The sequence below is a fragment of the Typopeltis vanoorti genome, chromosome 22, assembly GCF_054136105.1.
Source record: "Typopeltis vanoorti isolate ZY-2024b chromosome 22, IOZ_Tvanoo_1.0, whole genome shotgun sequence".
Taxonomy (NCBI): Eukaryota; Metazoa; Arthropoda; class Arachnida; order Uropygi; family Thelyphonidae; genus Typopeltis; species Typopeltis vanoorti.
Genome location: NC_143570.1, coordinates 10705758 through 10722072, shown reverse-complemented (window position 1 = coordinate 10722072; position 16315 = coordinate 10705758). Strand labels below are relative to the sequence as shown.

Genomic DNA, 16315 nt, shown 5'->3' with positions numbered 1-16315 from the left:
CCTTGTAATAATTTCCACGATAATGCCAACTCCTGTCATTAACACAGTTACATAGCATTGTTGCTCTTACATACATTCTCACCATTCCTCCCATTATACTTTAGTTTCATAAACTTAGCCACTTCCCAAATGAGTATTTCATGATCACTATCACCAACCAGAGGTAGAATAGTCGAATCTTTAACCGAAACACCCTCTCTGACACTATAATCAAATCTAACACTCTTTGACCTCGAGTTGTCCTGTCATATGCTGCTTGAGAAAGTTGTCTTGAAATAGCTCAAAAATTCAGTTTCAGAGTTTATGAGATTTTATTCCTACACAATCAATGTTTGGATATTAAAGTCCCCCATTATGATTACTCTTTTTTCACCCATCATCTTTATTTGGTGATGCATTTATTCATGCCTAACAACCAATCCACCAGGTTTGTTCAAAATTTTTTTATTTTTTTGTTAAATGACCCAATGTTAAGCTATATAAATATCATAACATGATTTTGTTTGTGGAAGATATTATTGTTCAGGTGCCTGAACATGAAATAAAAAGATGTATAAAAATATTATGCTGATAAAATTATATTTGTTAAAACTGATACTTTACTGTAAAAAGAATATGCCAGTGTTGCTCAGTTTCACTATTAAGAGTTAACTGGTTAGGTTTCTAAGCTTAAATATGCCTTGTGGAGATATCATTAGAGAAACAGCTTATCGTTCAGCAGCATGAAGAATTGACAAGATGCATGTACTTTTCTATGTCGTTCGAATTAAAATACCTGACGATGTGTTCTTTTTTTATATATCGAGTGCAATGAAATAATTATAAGGAAAAGAAACTTCATTGCACATCCACCATAACAAGGGGGGGGGGGAATTCTCTTCAGTGTTTGTGATACCTGTCTGTCTTGATGTCATTTCATGCAGTTTCAAATAAAACAATAGTTTTTTTTTTATTTAATTTGATTTTTACGGTTCAAAGACATCAAAGATCATACTGCACCAGGACATATGTCACAGCAGTGCATATGGTAATTGGTTAGTAAGATAATCGCAAGCATCTATGCCCTTGGCAGGATTCAAATATGCAGCCTCTTGGCTGGAGAGAGGATACACTACTCACTCAGTCAACCAGGCCAGGATGGAAGCGAGAGAGAGAGATGTATATATATATATATAAAAAAAAAAAAATGGAATGGATAGAAAAATAAAAGGGAGAGTTGGAAATTATTCCTTTCAAGAAATAAAGAAAAATATAAGGAATGCATAGTTGTATTTTGCGGAATCCTATTTTGTTTGAGTTCCTATTGAGGAATTTATGTATCTTCACCATTGTAAGTTTTTTGAGTGAAAATTAGATGGAAAGATATTCTCTGTTTGTGGAGCTCACAGTTCTCAAGTAAAAATGCTGAAATGTTTTATATAGTTGTTTTCTACTTGGGTCCTGGATAGCTGAATTTTATAAAGTAAAATAGGGAGCCTGTGTAGCGAGAGAGAGATGTGCAAACGCCACATCCACATCAGTGGATGTGGCGTTTGCACACCATCGCGCTAGGCCGCACGAAGGAAGTCTTGGTTTCGAGTCTAGTCGGCGACTAGAGGAAATTTTTCTAAGCCTTTTTTCGACCGGTTCCAGAGTTAGTCGATCTCTGGCACGGGCAAGCAGGTTTTTCCTCCCGGAAACTCGGGTTTTTCGTCCTGTAAACTCAAGAAAATCGACCGTAGAACCCACATTATTTCAGACATTAAAATATATTGTGTTAGGGTTAGAGACCACGAGATGGCGGCACATTTGAGCCGTCTCTCTTCACTGCGTACCGCTTAATTAGTGATAGCCTTGGGGCATCTGTCTCTGATTGGGTACCAGTGGAGATTGAACTGCCCACTCAGTCTCCAAAAAAGTTAGATAGGGCTAAATGGCCTCGCCTACTTCCGTATATACGGGAATAAAAAGGCGTTAGCTGATTTTTTTTTTTTTGAACTATTTATATTTTTGGTACCTGGTTGAAACAGAAATTGAAAATATGCTTGAAGTAATGCAGAAGATACAGGTATGAGTTGCCATTTTCTTGTGTAATTATCTGCAAGGTTGCTCCCTCAGTGAATTTAAGGACTGATAAGAAACTTATCGCTTTTTTCCTGTGCAAGATTTGCCAAATTTTCTGTTATGTCCGATTCTCTGACTAAAATATGTTAACTTCTGCCTTTGCAGATATTCTGCATTTAATGCTAGAAGACCCAATGATTTTAAGGTCATGAATGTGTGTGAGTGAGTAAAGGTTCACTTACTGTTTAATACAAATTTAAAATATATAAAAAGAAAACTTAGTTTTTAAGTATGTTGCATAGTGAAACACCAAATACATAGGTCTGGAGAAAGGATCTGTAAATTTGGGGGAAAATATCAAATGGCTTAAATGATAACAGGACCAATGTCATCAGGGTAATGAATACAATAATACATAGCCAAAGACACCATTAAAGATTAACAAAATATTTTTGTTTCTACACAATCCAGAAACCCGTCTTCATCATCATCAAATTACTGCCATTTATCCTCAAGGGTTGTACACTATATGATAGAATTACATGAAAAAAATTACATCATTACTAACTTCCTATCTACAATTTTCCTCCAAATCAGTCTGTTACTTGTCAAGACTCCAACATTATCAGATCTTATATTTCTATCATCTAAGGCACTTTGTACCGTATCAATCCACCTATAACTTGGTCTTCCTCTGGGTCGTTTTGCTGCCAATCTGGCAGAGAACACTTGTTTTGCTAATCTTTCTTCGCCCATTCTGTTTAAGTGACCATACCACCTGAGATTGGCTCTGCTAACGCATTCCTGGATGCTGACAATGTCAAGTTCTTTCCTAATATCCTCATTTTTTAATATGATATTGCCATTGATGCCATCTGTTCACGCCTATAATCTTTCTCAGGACTCTCATATCTGTGGTCTCTAGTCTTTGGTCAAGTGTTTTACTTCTGCCCTAGCTCTCAGATCCATAAAATAAAACTGGTTTGAACACTGTCTTGTCTAATTTAGTGTTCCGACTAATTTTTCTCTTATTCCATATGAATTTATTCAATTGACTTCCCACCATACCAGCTTTGCTGATTCTGTTCTCTATTTCTATATTTAATTTAACATCTCCACTAAAAATCGTGCCTAAGTAGCTGAAATGTTTTACTTGTTCCACAGGTTCTCCATTCACAACACAGTTGACATTTTCAATGATTCTGCCTATTTTCATTGTCTTTGTCTTTTTATTGCTGATCTTCATACCATATCTATTACAACAGTTATTCAATTTAGTTAGAGAATCTTGCAGACTTTTAGCGGATTTATTTAGAAGTATAAGATTATCTGCATAAAGCAAAGAGATGGCATTAACATCTCCAATTTTGATATCATGTTTACTACCACTTTCCTTTATAATGTGATTCATATAGATAATGAATAACAAAGGGGGTAATGTACATCCTTGTCTTACACCAGATTTAACATTAAACCATCTTCATGTACTTCCTTCAATTCTAACTGCTGACTTACAATTCAAACAAAGACTACGTATTGCTTGATATAATGCCCCATTAACACCATATAACTGTAGCGTTTTGAATAGCTCTTCTCTTGGCACCTTGTCATATGCCTTTTCCAAATCGACAAAACTTAAATATAGATCTTTGTTATATTCCCATGGTTTCTCGACTATTTGTCGTAAAGTGAAGATCTGATCCTGACAGCCTCTATTTGGCCTGAATCCAGCTTGTTCTTCACCAAGCTTTTCTTCTACATTCTTCTCAACTGTTTCTCAAGTATACTTGCATAGATTTTGCCAGGAACACTCAGTAGGGAAATACCTCTGTAATTCTCACATTCAGTTTTATTTCTCTTTTTATATATGGGTACTATGAGAGCTCTATCCAATCATCGGGAATTCGTCCCTCTGTCCATGCTTTCTGAACTATGCAGTGCAGCTACTGTAAAACTCTTATACCACCATACTTCAGCATTTCTGGTCGAATATCATCTACTCCTGCTGCCTTTCCACATTTCGAGCCTTTGATGGCTTTTTCTACTTCAAGTATGGATATGTATTCCTGACTGCATGCCTGGTCAGTGTTTTTTACCACTGTGCTGTCATCACTGCTTGTTTCATTTAGCAGTTTTTCAAAGTAATTATTCCATACTTCAAGGATATCTTTTTCTCCCGTTTTCAACGTTTTCCCGTTGTACCATCATTTTTTATTTTGGTTTAACCAATAAGAATACAATTTGGTCGGCTAAATCCCAAATTGCCAGCCCATCCTCGTTCATTCAGTATCCAAGTAGATACCCAACAGGGTGCACCACGAGAAGGTGAGGATTGGACATTAGGTCAGAAGCCCTGGTCAGTTCTCCGCATTCCTTTAAAGGCTATGTGGAGGTCTCCTCTCAGTTATACAGCTTTGACCCTTAAGCAACTCGTTCCTAAGATATGACTTCTTCCATTATTTTTGGTCAGTTGTCTAGAAATATAAACTGAAGTAAACTAAATTTGCATGGACAGGTTTAAAGCACTAGTTGTAAGGAATGATAATTCTTTAAAGAATGATATACTTCATATATCCATTTGCTATAGATACCAAGTGATATACATGTGTACTTATATATGGGAATATGACTTGTGCAATGAACATGGTTTGGACTACTCTCATGAGTTTACCCCATGCTGAGGAGATCCCAATATGGGCTAAAACTGGTCTGATACTGACTTAAACCAGAATAAAGTAAAGCAGCATGCACCTAGAGTTAAGAATGTAAGTGTGAACTGTTTTCTATACCTAGATATCAAAACATCTATTTCACTTCCAAATTTTTGTTTGTCCAAGCTGGAATAAAATAAAGATGTGCCATCAGGAAAAGTATACAGAATATTATGACTGTACTACATGAAAAGATTATATCATTACTAACTTCCCATCAACAATTTTCCTCCACATTAATCTGTTATCTGTCAGAACACCAATATTGTCAAATCTTATATTTCTTATGTTTTCCTCTGTTTCTTCTTCCTACCATAAAATTTTTTTAATAACTTTGATAACTTTTCCTCATCCTTTTTTAACACGATTCTACCAATGATGCCATCTGTTCACTCTCCTAATCTTTCTCAGAACTCTCCTATTTGTGATTAATTACTTTATTTCTAATCCATTTCCAATTTCCAATCCAATTGGTTTGAACACTTATGTGCACAGCTAGTTTAGTGTTTTGACTAATTTCTTTCCTTATTCTATGTAAATTTATTTAGTTGACTTCCAACCCTACCAGCTTTGTTAATTTTGCTGATTTTTCCATATTTAATTTGCCACCTTCACTTAAAATCTGTGTGCCTAAATATGTGCAATATTTCACCATTCTATAGGTTCCCGTCTCAGGATGAAGATGTTTTCAATGTTCTTACCTCTTTTCATGGTCTTTGTCTTTTCACTGCTGATTTTCATATCAAATTTAATACAGTAATTATTCAATTTAGTTAGGGCATCCTGCATACTTGTATTCGATTTATTTAGGAATATAACCTTATCTGCATAAAATGCTGAGTTTAACATCAATTCTAACATCAGGTTTAATGCCACTTTTCTTCACAATGTGCACTCTCCCTTGTCTCACACACAACTTAACATCAAACCATGATCTTGTATTTCCTTCAATTCCAACTGCTGACTTACAACTCAAATATGCACTATGTATTTCTCAATTTAATGTCCCATTTACACCAGATAGTCGTAGTGCTTAAAACAAGTTTTCTCTTGATTTCTTGTGATGATACCTTTCCTGATCTACAAATTTATACACATATCCTTGTTATATTTTCATCAGTGAAAATCAGATCACGACCACCTCTATTTGGTCTGAAATCATTCTGCTCTAAGTTTCTCTTCCACAATTTTTCTTAGCCTCTTCTTGTTTACATAAATCTTACCAGGAGCACTTAGTAGGAAAATTCCTCTGTAATTCTTATTTTCAGCTTTATTTCTCTTTTTTATAGATGGGTACTATGAGAGATCAACTGAGGTCATCTGGAATTTGATCCTCTGACCAGGTCTTCTGAATTATGCAGTGGAACCACTGCAGGATTTACCTAAATATTTTGAGCATTTCTGGTCAAATATAATCTACTCTAGCTGCCTTCCCACACTTCAGGTTTTTGACTTTGTAAATGAAACTGCTTGTTTTATTTAACAGTCTTTCAAAATAATTGCTCCAGATACGCTAACCACTCAGCCAACCAGGCCGAGTGGTTAGCATATCCACTCTCCAGCCAAAAGGCTGCGGGTTTGAATCCCGCCATGGGCATGGATGTTTGTGATTGTCTGTGAAAATACTAGTGGTCGGCGGTAGATGGCGTTAATGTAGATGATGAAGGCAGTTGCGGTTGGTGGAGACGAAGAGTTGCAGAGTAGGTGTCTTCCCTCGATGAGTCTGTGGACTCCCTGGAGGTGTTATGTAATAATAATAACTAGAATATCTTTATCTTCAGTTGGGTATATTAACTTTATCATCTGATTCCATTTACAATACTCTTTCCTCCATTTCTAAGCTCTTTCAATATCCTCCAGAAGTCCTTAGCTAGTTTAACAGTGCTTTGAGTCTTATATTTCTCTTTGTATTCTCTCAGAGCACAAGCTTACTTTACAGTAACTTTCAATACTTTCTTTTCTTTGACTGTCTCTTTAATTTCCTGAGTCCACTACAGAATTTCTGATTTTTCTATCCTTGAACACAATCTCACCACATGTCCTTTCTGGACATGTGGTGAGGTTGCGGCTGAATCAATCAATATTTTCTTTAGGGTCACCCAATGAATCTTGAAGGTTTGCTTCTTGTATTCTCTCATTTTTCCTTGAATAATATTTGTGTATTTGAGTCTACAATTTTCCTCTGAAAGCTGAACTTTGATTCTTTTTAAAACTTTCTTATACACTTTGCTTTTTAATGTGATTTTCAATTTTATCTCGCTTAGAAATAAATGCCGATTGCCTGTATACTGGTGTCCTGAACCAGTGTGAAGATATCACTGTCAATGACGTTTCATATTTCTTGTGTCTTCTCTCAATGTGTAGTTGTGCACATCCTTATGTTGGAAAATGGTATATCAGTAATGATTAGTCTTTGTCCTAAGAAGAAATCATGCTCTACCATTATTATTATTAGCTTTGATCTTTCTGCATTTTCCCAAAACATTTTTGCATCTCTAGTAATGATTTTCTGCTATGCTATTTAGATTTCCAATAAGGACCAATGTTTTCTTTTCTTATGTATCAGTTGCCTTCTGTAATGTTTTGAAAAATTTCTCTATTTCTTCCTAAGTAAAACTTTCTGTGAGTATAAACATGTTTCATTATCCAATTCCCTATATCAGTCTACTTGATATTGCCTACTATCCGAGATTATTCTCGTATTCAGTGCTGAATACTACAGCTATTCCTTTTTCCTGCAGACCTGTACTGTATTCAGTACAAATATGGCATATCTGTTGTTTAGAAGAATCTCAGCTATTTTTGTCTTGTTTTGGTAACACCTATTATTTCAGTCTGGTAGTTAGCTAGTTCCATTTTTTGATTGATGGTACTAATCTTGAACTTTGCGGCTAAGATTGAGTCTGTTCCAGTGTAGATTACTTTTCACTGTTTGCCTTAGTTCTCTGACAAAAATATTAGGGACCTTGTTTAACCAAGTGATGTCTCTGCTGACATGAAAGTGTGTCATTTTGAACAATCATTTTATTTTGGATGGCTAAATCCCAAACTTCAGCTCCATCTCATTTGTTCAATACTAGGTAGATACTTACTAATAAAGTGTATCATGAGATGGTGAGGAATAGACATTAGGTCAGCAGGCCCTGATAGGTTCTCTATGTTCCTTAAAAGGCAATGTGGAAGTCTCCTCTCACTTTCACCCTTAAGTGACCTCAGGATGAAAATAAGATTATAATTTTTTATTAAGTATAAAATAGTTTCTAAAGTGAAAAAAAAATTGATATAGCAATAATGTTACTTTTATGATTATTTACACTTTGTTTATATCTAATACTTTTTTTTTATCATATTTTGCTGCTGCACTTTGATATCATGATTTTTATATTTTAATATTTACTTTCTGTTCTGTTGATAATGCTATAACATAACTTATTTACTAAAATGAGAATAGAAAGTAATTTATTATGCAACTATTTCAGTCAATACCATGTATAACATCAAAAACACAATACAAATTTATATGGTGTGTTTTGGTTGTATATCTTGGATGAATCATTCTTATTGCATGTTTTGAATAAGTGGCTACAGATGAGTAAAAATGCTTCTCTCCACTTTTTTAAAATATTAAAATTATTATTATTAAGGGCAACTCCAAGGCAGTCCTTGGACTTATCGAGGGAGGCACTAAACATCATGTCAAGAACTATTCAGCATTTGCACAGTATCTATCATACTTTGCTTTGAACTCATTCACAGTCATGGGCACCCACAACAAACTCTGGCAGCTTATTCCACTCATTCACCACTCTCCAAGTAAAAAATCTAGTTTTAACATCTTTGCCAACTACACTCTTGCTCAGTTTCCATGGATGGCCCCTAGTTCTCTCACCACTAGACCTGTTCTGAAAAAATTCCTCTGAATTAATCTTGTAAAACCAAAGTAATTTGAATGTCTCAATCATATCACCCCTTTTCTGCCTATCAACCAATTTCTGTAACCCACAGATCTTCAACCTGTTCTTGTAAGGTTCATTCCATAGACCAGCAATCATCTCAGTCACCCCATCAAGAAGAAACCCTGGCACCCAGATGGAGTCTTATCAAGGCTCGATAAAGAGGAACAATAACCTGTTATCTCTGTTTGTCAAAGTATTCTTCAGTAACCAAGTGATCTGATGATGTGATTTAGCTACTTTTGCTATGTGCCCCCTAAACTTCAACTCCCTATCCACTAACACTCCCAAATCTCTGGCTTCATCAATTTCTTGGAATACAGTTCCATCAATGTGGTATACTGCTACTAATTCTTTTCACCCCAAAATGCATAACCTTACACTTTGCTAAATTAAACTGACATCCATTCTCCTTAGCTCAGTCTGCCAATCTATCCAAATCATCCTGCAAATTTTGACATCATGTGTATTCATTATTGCTCTACCCAACTTTGCATCATCGGCAAATAAATGAACAGTTCCTCTCAGATCCTTTCCTATATCATTAATGAACAAATTAAATAGCAGTGGTCCAAGGGCAGAACTCTGCGGCACACCACTAGTCACAAGCCTTCTTTTGAACTATACTCCTGAATAAACTACTCTCTGATATCTTTCCATCAACCACCCTCCTGTAATAATTCTCTGTATGTCACTCTAATTTATTTGTAGTTTTTATTAGTATTATTCTTCTCAACTCTATTTTACTTTTTATTAATTTCTCTACTGCTTTATTTACTCTTTGCCCTTTAATACTTTAACTTCCCATCCTTTATTAACTTTACTCTACAGACTAGTATTTTTCCTATACCAGGAGAACTCTGGAAATTTATTTAAGTTTATCGACTGCACCACCAGTGCTCTCCTTGTGGTATTAGATATAATTATACTTCCTGTAAAGTTCTCTCTGAAATTATCCTAAAGCCATTTTAACAGTCGTGGCTAACATTAAATTCCTTTGCTCACAGGTTCATGTTTATTTAGAAACAGTGCACTGCATAAAGATCAGGCGGCACACATTGTAAACAAAACAAACATATTTATTTACACTAAACTGCAATTATACAAAACCATACAATAGGAAAGGGTTCTCTCATAACTCCACTCTAAGCTTAAAACTTCAGCAATTTAACATTTAGTAAATGCACGAAATCATGCAACATATTATAGCAACACTCAAAGAAAAAACTATCAGCCTATTTCAATTCAAGGATTATCATGCTCTATAATTTACACCAATTATTTCTAACTATATTTATGAACAAATTATTCTTAGACTAACCTTCCAGTCCTGAACTATGACCTATGTTAAACACAATAAATGTCCCTTGGATTCTCAGTCAATTTCACATATCATAATCAAACACAACAAAATTTACTCACGTATTTTCTTTAATGCTATTATACACCCATTCCTAGTTCCTTCTTAGGTTCCTTTGGCTTCCCATCCATTTCAGGTTTTGACTTTCACGCAGACATTCCATCGTCACCTTCATCTCACTTGGATGGCTCATTGGGTTTGGAGCACATTTTTCCCGATGTCTATGAATTGGTCGAAGGGGTCCGACGATCGAGGCACTTAACAAACTGTCCTATTGGAAATGCATGCTGGTCCTGCTTCTCTTCTCCCTCGGTAATTTCACAGCTCCCGTGGCTGTCCTTCGTGGCCTTCAACCGGACTGACGAACATGACTCAATCTGAAGTTCTCTCTTCTCTTCCTCCTTTTTACTTTCATTCCTAGATGACTTTTATACAATTTTCTCGGGCCTCTGGAAGAAGGGTCGAGGCCCCAAAACATTCCTGAATCGACTCAATCTGAAGTTCTCTCTCTCTCTCTTCTCTTCCTCCTTTCATTCTTAAATGACCTTTATACGATTTTCTTGGGTCTCTGGACGAAGGGTCGAGGCTCCCAAACATTCACACGCAAACTGTCTTGCGCTCATGTTAAAGCTCACTTTTAGTTCTCACCAAGTATACACACTTAATCCTATTTTCAAAAAGGCGGAACTACTTCAGAAGTATACCGCCTTTTATCATTGAAGGTGGTATCAGGTTGACTCCGAGCACATTAAAAATTATTCACATTGTATACAATCCCTACATCAATACTATGCCGATTTCTAAGTCATTGCCCTTGAACCTTACAAGCTAGACATTTTCTGTTTTGTACAATCTTGCATGTTAATTCCTTGAGGTTAAATACATGGGCTTTTATATTATTTACAACGTTAATTACAAAGTAAATTTAGCTTGTTTACGAGTTGCGACCTCTGTAAAAGTCTATGCAAGAAAAAGGAAAATTTCTACTGCATTGAATTTTACACTCCTATCCATCTCACCAACCCTATATCCATCCCCCATGTGCTGTAGTTTACTGATTAGAATTCCATGTGATATCCTGTCGAAGGCCTTAGCAAAGTCCAGCAGTATCGCTGTAAACCCATTACCCTTATCCAGTTCAGCCGTCACTGTATTATAAAACGTGAGCAAGTTACTGAGGCATGATCTACTCTTAATAAAACCATGCAGTCCCCATACAGTATCCCATTTTCATCTTTCCTTTCCTGTATTTTGCTCGACTAATCTCTCCAAAATCTTGGCAACGACTCCTGATATGCTGATCAGTCAGTAATTTGAAACAGCAATCTTGGAGGCTCCTCCATGCAATGGAACTATTTTCCACTCTTTCCACCCCTCGGGACTGACCCAGAGCCGAGACTTAAATTAAATAATATGGTCAAGGGCACGAACATTTCCTTTGTTGCTTGACGTAAACTCGAGCTGGAATACCATCCAACTCCACAGATGTATTAACATTAAGGTTCTGAAATATACTATTCACCTCAATCCAGTATAAGCCATTGGTTCCCTCATTCCTGCAATATCGTCACCTGGATGATATACTCGTGCAAAGTGCTCGCTTAGTAGTTAGCTCCCTACCATCGGCATTCCTTAAAATCATTCTGCTGTATACATTTTTTCTTTTACTTGCAGCATATCAAAAGAACTGTTTGGGATTCTCTTTAGCTTACATTACTAATTTCCTTTCATAATCTGCTTTAGCTTTTCTCACCACTAGTTACCCTTCTGGTCTGTGCTTTGTACTGTTCGTGTACCTGGAGGTCACCTTTCTCCTTAAATTCCCTCCATAATTGTTTCTTTTTCTGCAGCTCAAGCTTAATGGTGTTATTCATCCATTTAACTCCCACTTGATTTACTCTCCGGACTCTAGGTATGCAGTCAGCCATTACCTCCCTCAAACGCTCCTTTACTACTTTCATGCACTATCAACATCTAGCCCTTGCAGTTTTGGCACTGATCCAAGCAATCTCCTAAGCTTGTCATACTTACCAGCCCTGTAATTCCACATGTACCAGTCTTAATTGAAAATTCCACATATTTAGCCACCTCCCAGGTCAAGACCTTATGATCACTCTCACCAATTGGTAGCGACATGGTCATATTCATTATAGTCAAATTCTCAGATGCAATTACAGATCGATCACTCATGAACCCCTAGTATATTCCATTACATACCGTCTCAGGTAGTTATTCCTTAGTAACTGCATAAAATCCATTTCCTTCTTCCCACGTGTCCTCTCCTCCTTCCAATCAATGTTACCATAGCGGAAACCCCCATAATAATTACCTGTCATCCACTCATTGTGTCATCCACACACTATACCCTTAACATTCTATCCCACTAACTATATCATCTTCTGTTAGTCATGTCTCACTAATGCCAATAAGCATTGGCTAGGATGAGCCAACCAAGGTCAAAATTTCCTCCTTCTTGTTCCTAATACTCCTAGCATTAGTGTACATAAAGTGTAAAAGCCCCCTAGTCACACCCCTATCTTGACGCCTTACATTAACTATTGCATTCTGGTTTGTTATCCTTCGTACTAACTCAGACATTATACAATTCTTACACTCAACTGCCTCACTGATGTCTGCATATCCACTGAACGGCTCCCCCCAAATCTCTAGTTTCCCTGATTCTGCATATCCACTTTCACTTCATTTAGCAACAATTTTTCCAGACTCCAAACACCAAATCCATTCAGATGCAAACCATCCTTCTTGTTTAAGTCCTTTTGCCCATTGTGCCAAACTGTGGACAAATTGAGGTAGTATGAATTTTTCCACTATTTTCAATATTTTCTCAAGTGTAAACCAGCATATTTGGTATTTAAAAGATTCACGATTTTCAATAGATTTAAAAGTAATTAAGTGTGTTCTTCTGTTTGCTTAAAACCATTAAGGCATTCTCAAAAAACCTCACATAATGTCTTAATGAATAAACAACTTATCAACTAACAGTGTTTGGGGGAGCTTTATACAAAACGAACTGTTTAATTTTGTTGATTCATGAAAAGTTAGCAAAGATAACTGTTGCTCTACTACTTTCATTGATATCATGGAATGTTCACTACTTTGGATAATTCATTGAAAGATTAAGTGAATGAAATATTTGAAATTTAAATTTAAACACCACCGCGCTAGGCCGCACGAAGGAAGTCTTGGTTTCGAGTCTAGTCGGCGACTAGAGGAAATTTTTCTAAGCCTTTTTTCGACCGGTTCCCGAGTTAGTCGATCTCTGGCACGGGCAAGCAGGTTTTTCCTCCCGGAAACTCGGGTTTTTCGTCCTGTAAACTCAAGAAAATCGACCGTAGAACCCACATTATTTCAGACATTAAATATATTGTGTTAGGGTTAGAGACCACGAGATGGCGGCACATTTGAGCCGTCTCTCTTCACTGCGTACCGCTTAATTAGTGATAGCCTTGGGCCACCTGTCTCTGATTGGGTACCAGTGGAGATTGAACTGCCCACTCAGTCTCCAAAAGTTAGATAGGGCTAAATGGCCTCGCCTACTCCCGTATATACGGGAATAAAAAGGCGTTAGCTGATTTTTTTTTTTTTTTTTTGATTTTAGATTAATATCCATAATTTTATTATCCTGTCTTCCCTTTTGTGTTAGACTCAATGGCCCATCACAGTCAAACAACTTGGCTTCTTAGAAATCTGATACTGGTTATGACAGAGAGGTTAATCTTATCTGCATTAAGTGCTTATGGCTGTAAATGAATGTGTTCTTCCAGCTGGTTTGATTATTTTGCACGATAAAAAAATCTGAGTTTCTGGGAAACTGCCACTGTATGAAACTAACTAATTCATTAATTGAAAAGCCCTGATGATGATACTTCATGTCCTGGACAGGACTTGAACCCAGGTTTTTTCCAACCATAGGACATTATCTATACTGACTGGCTTATGGAGATGTGTTAATTTTATTAATGAAATTTAATAAAATTTTTGAAAAACTATAACTTAATGTGGCTATTCTGTAATCAATATTAGATTACAATCAACTATCTCTGTGATCAACTCTCAATTTTAAATGCATATATATGACATTACTAACTTAAAATTTAGGAACATACCGATATTGACCACGAAAACCTCCTCTTGACTGTCTATTTCCTCTGCTGAAAGAATTACGGCCTCCTTTGAAAATGAAAAACATCTCATGATCTTTTTGTATACAATATAACTTTTTAATATAATATAATTTTCTAAGCTTTATAATTAGTTTCTCATGGGAAAACTAAATTAAAACAATGCATGAACACTGGTATTTTTAAGATGTTTTGCATCATATATTTTAAAACACCCTAAACACAATATATTCAAAGTGAGAATAAACTGCCTTTAGCTGAAGATATTTCATGTTATAATGAGAAATCTGAACAACAGAGACCAAATGCATATTAAACTACTAACAACTGATAGCTATCAAAGTGGAAACAGGAACTAGCTGCAATAATCCCCTCCACAATCCACAAAGAAAGTATATTGCTTCTAATTTGTACCTAGTTTGCAATCTTATTAAAATACAAGAGAACCAGTTACAAATCTGAAATGTAATCCTTTCAAGAATGAGAGTATTCCAATACTGCAAGCCTATATGGAGTGATTTTATTTTCAACCTTATATTCCATTCATTTTGTGCTGATGATGCTAGTGTTACACTAAAGAAAAATAAGATGTAAAGTATTTTTTTTTTGTAATAAACTAGTTCATTTTTTTCTCGGTGTGCTTATTTTGATATTAAAGATCCAACATTATTTCAAAGCTGAATGTATGTATAAACTTCGGAAGTTTCGAAATTATTACCAGAGAGGTTATGAGAATAAAATTCTTAGCATCAGAGTTGCACTACTTAAAAAGACACGAGTGAGGCTTGGGCATTTGTATGTTTGCCTTTTGTTAGTGCATTTGATAAAGGTTTCACTGGCCTGACAGCTATTTTGAACTGGTTGGTTCTCTTTGGAAACCGTGCAGAAACATTAAGAGAGCAAGAACTCTTGTCCAATACCAGGGCAATTCTTATTTCACAGAATACATAATGCTTACCCAGCCTTTTTTCAGTCGTTGATACTACCTAATTCTGGCTAGGATGTAGAAAGATTCTGCAAAGACTGACTAGTATGGATTGATTTCTTATAGAATGCTATATAAATACGTACAGTATTTTTGATCTGTTTATGAAAATATTTAAGAAAAATAGTTCAATGTTGCCAAGTTAATTAGCCATTATAGGCCAATGAGCCTAACACAAAAAGGGAAGATGAGGTAAGTTCATTGTTGCTTTTCAATGCCACAATAAATTCTTTCCATAGCATACTGCACATTACTTAAATGCTATTGACTGTTTCCAAACTATATATCAATGTATCACTCTGTAAAGGATTAAGAGGCTTTCTAAACTGAAGCCATCAAATAAATTGTGGTTTAAGCCAATAAGAATACAATTTGGTTGGTTAAATCTGTCAACATACAGAAATATTTTGGAAAAATTTAGAGAAAAGAGCAAAGCCAATAATAATGGCAAATACCTATTGAATTTCTGCTCTGGACATGGAATAGTTATTACTAACACAATGTTCCACCACAAAAATGTGCACAAATTCACATGGAGAGAAGTGCAAAGAAATAAGAAAAGTCTCATCGACTATGTTATTGTTGATAGCGATGTTTTCTCACTGGAGTGGTACAGAGGATTTGAAATTGGAAGTGATTCCCATTTAGTCTTGAGCAGGATAAAATTGAATACCATACTGAAAAGATGAACATGTAAGAAAGTTTTAAAGTGAATAAAAGTTGAGTAGCTCTCAGATGTGAACTGTAGACTACACAAACATAATTGAAGAAAAAATGAGAGTTTGAGAACAGAAACCAAATCTTGGAGATTCAGTGGCAAGCCCTGAAGAAAACACTGACTGATTCAGCCAGAGAGGCATGTCATGCCTCTCTGGTTGTCTGCAAGGATAATAAAATCAGAACTCCATGGTGGACACAGGAAGTTAAAGAGGCAGTGAAGGAAAAGAAGAAAGCATATCAAAGGATCCTGAAAAATAAGTCAGCTTGTGCTCTTAGAGAATACAGAGACAAATGTAAGAAAGCTAACAAGTCACAGGAAGACAAGAACATGAAAAATAAATATCAGGAAGGTGGCAAAATATTCCGGAGGCTGTTGAAAACAGCCTCCGGAAAGGAAGCTG

General features: G+C 35.9%; 1 protein-coding gene across 1 annotated transcript in view; it reads right to left on the bottom strand.

The window, feature by feature from the left end:
• The window catches only part of LOC150094152 (chromatin target of PRMT1 protein-like), a 105634-nt gene that overhangs the window by 22288 nt on the left and 67031 nt on the right, over positions 1-16315 (bottom strand). Inside the window, exon 5 of the mRNA XM_090412171.1 lies at positions 14195-14258. Within this exon, the coding sequence (XP_090268297.1) occupies positions 14195-14258 (64 nt within the window). The remainder of the gene's footprint in view (positions 1-14194; positions 14259-16315) is intronic.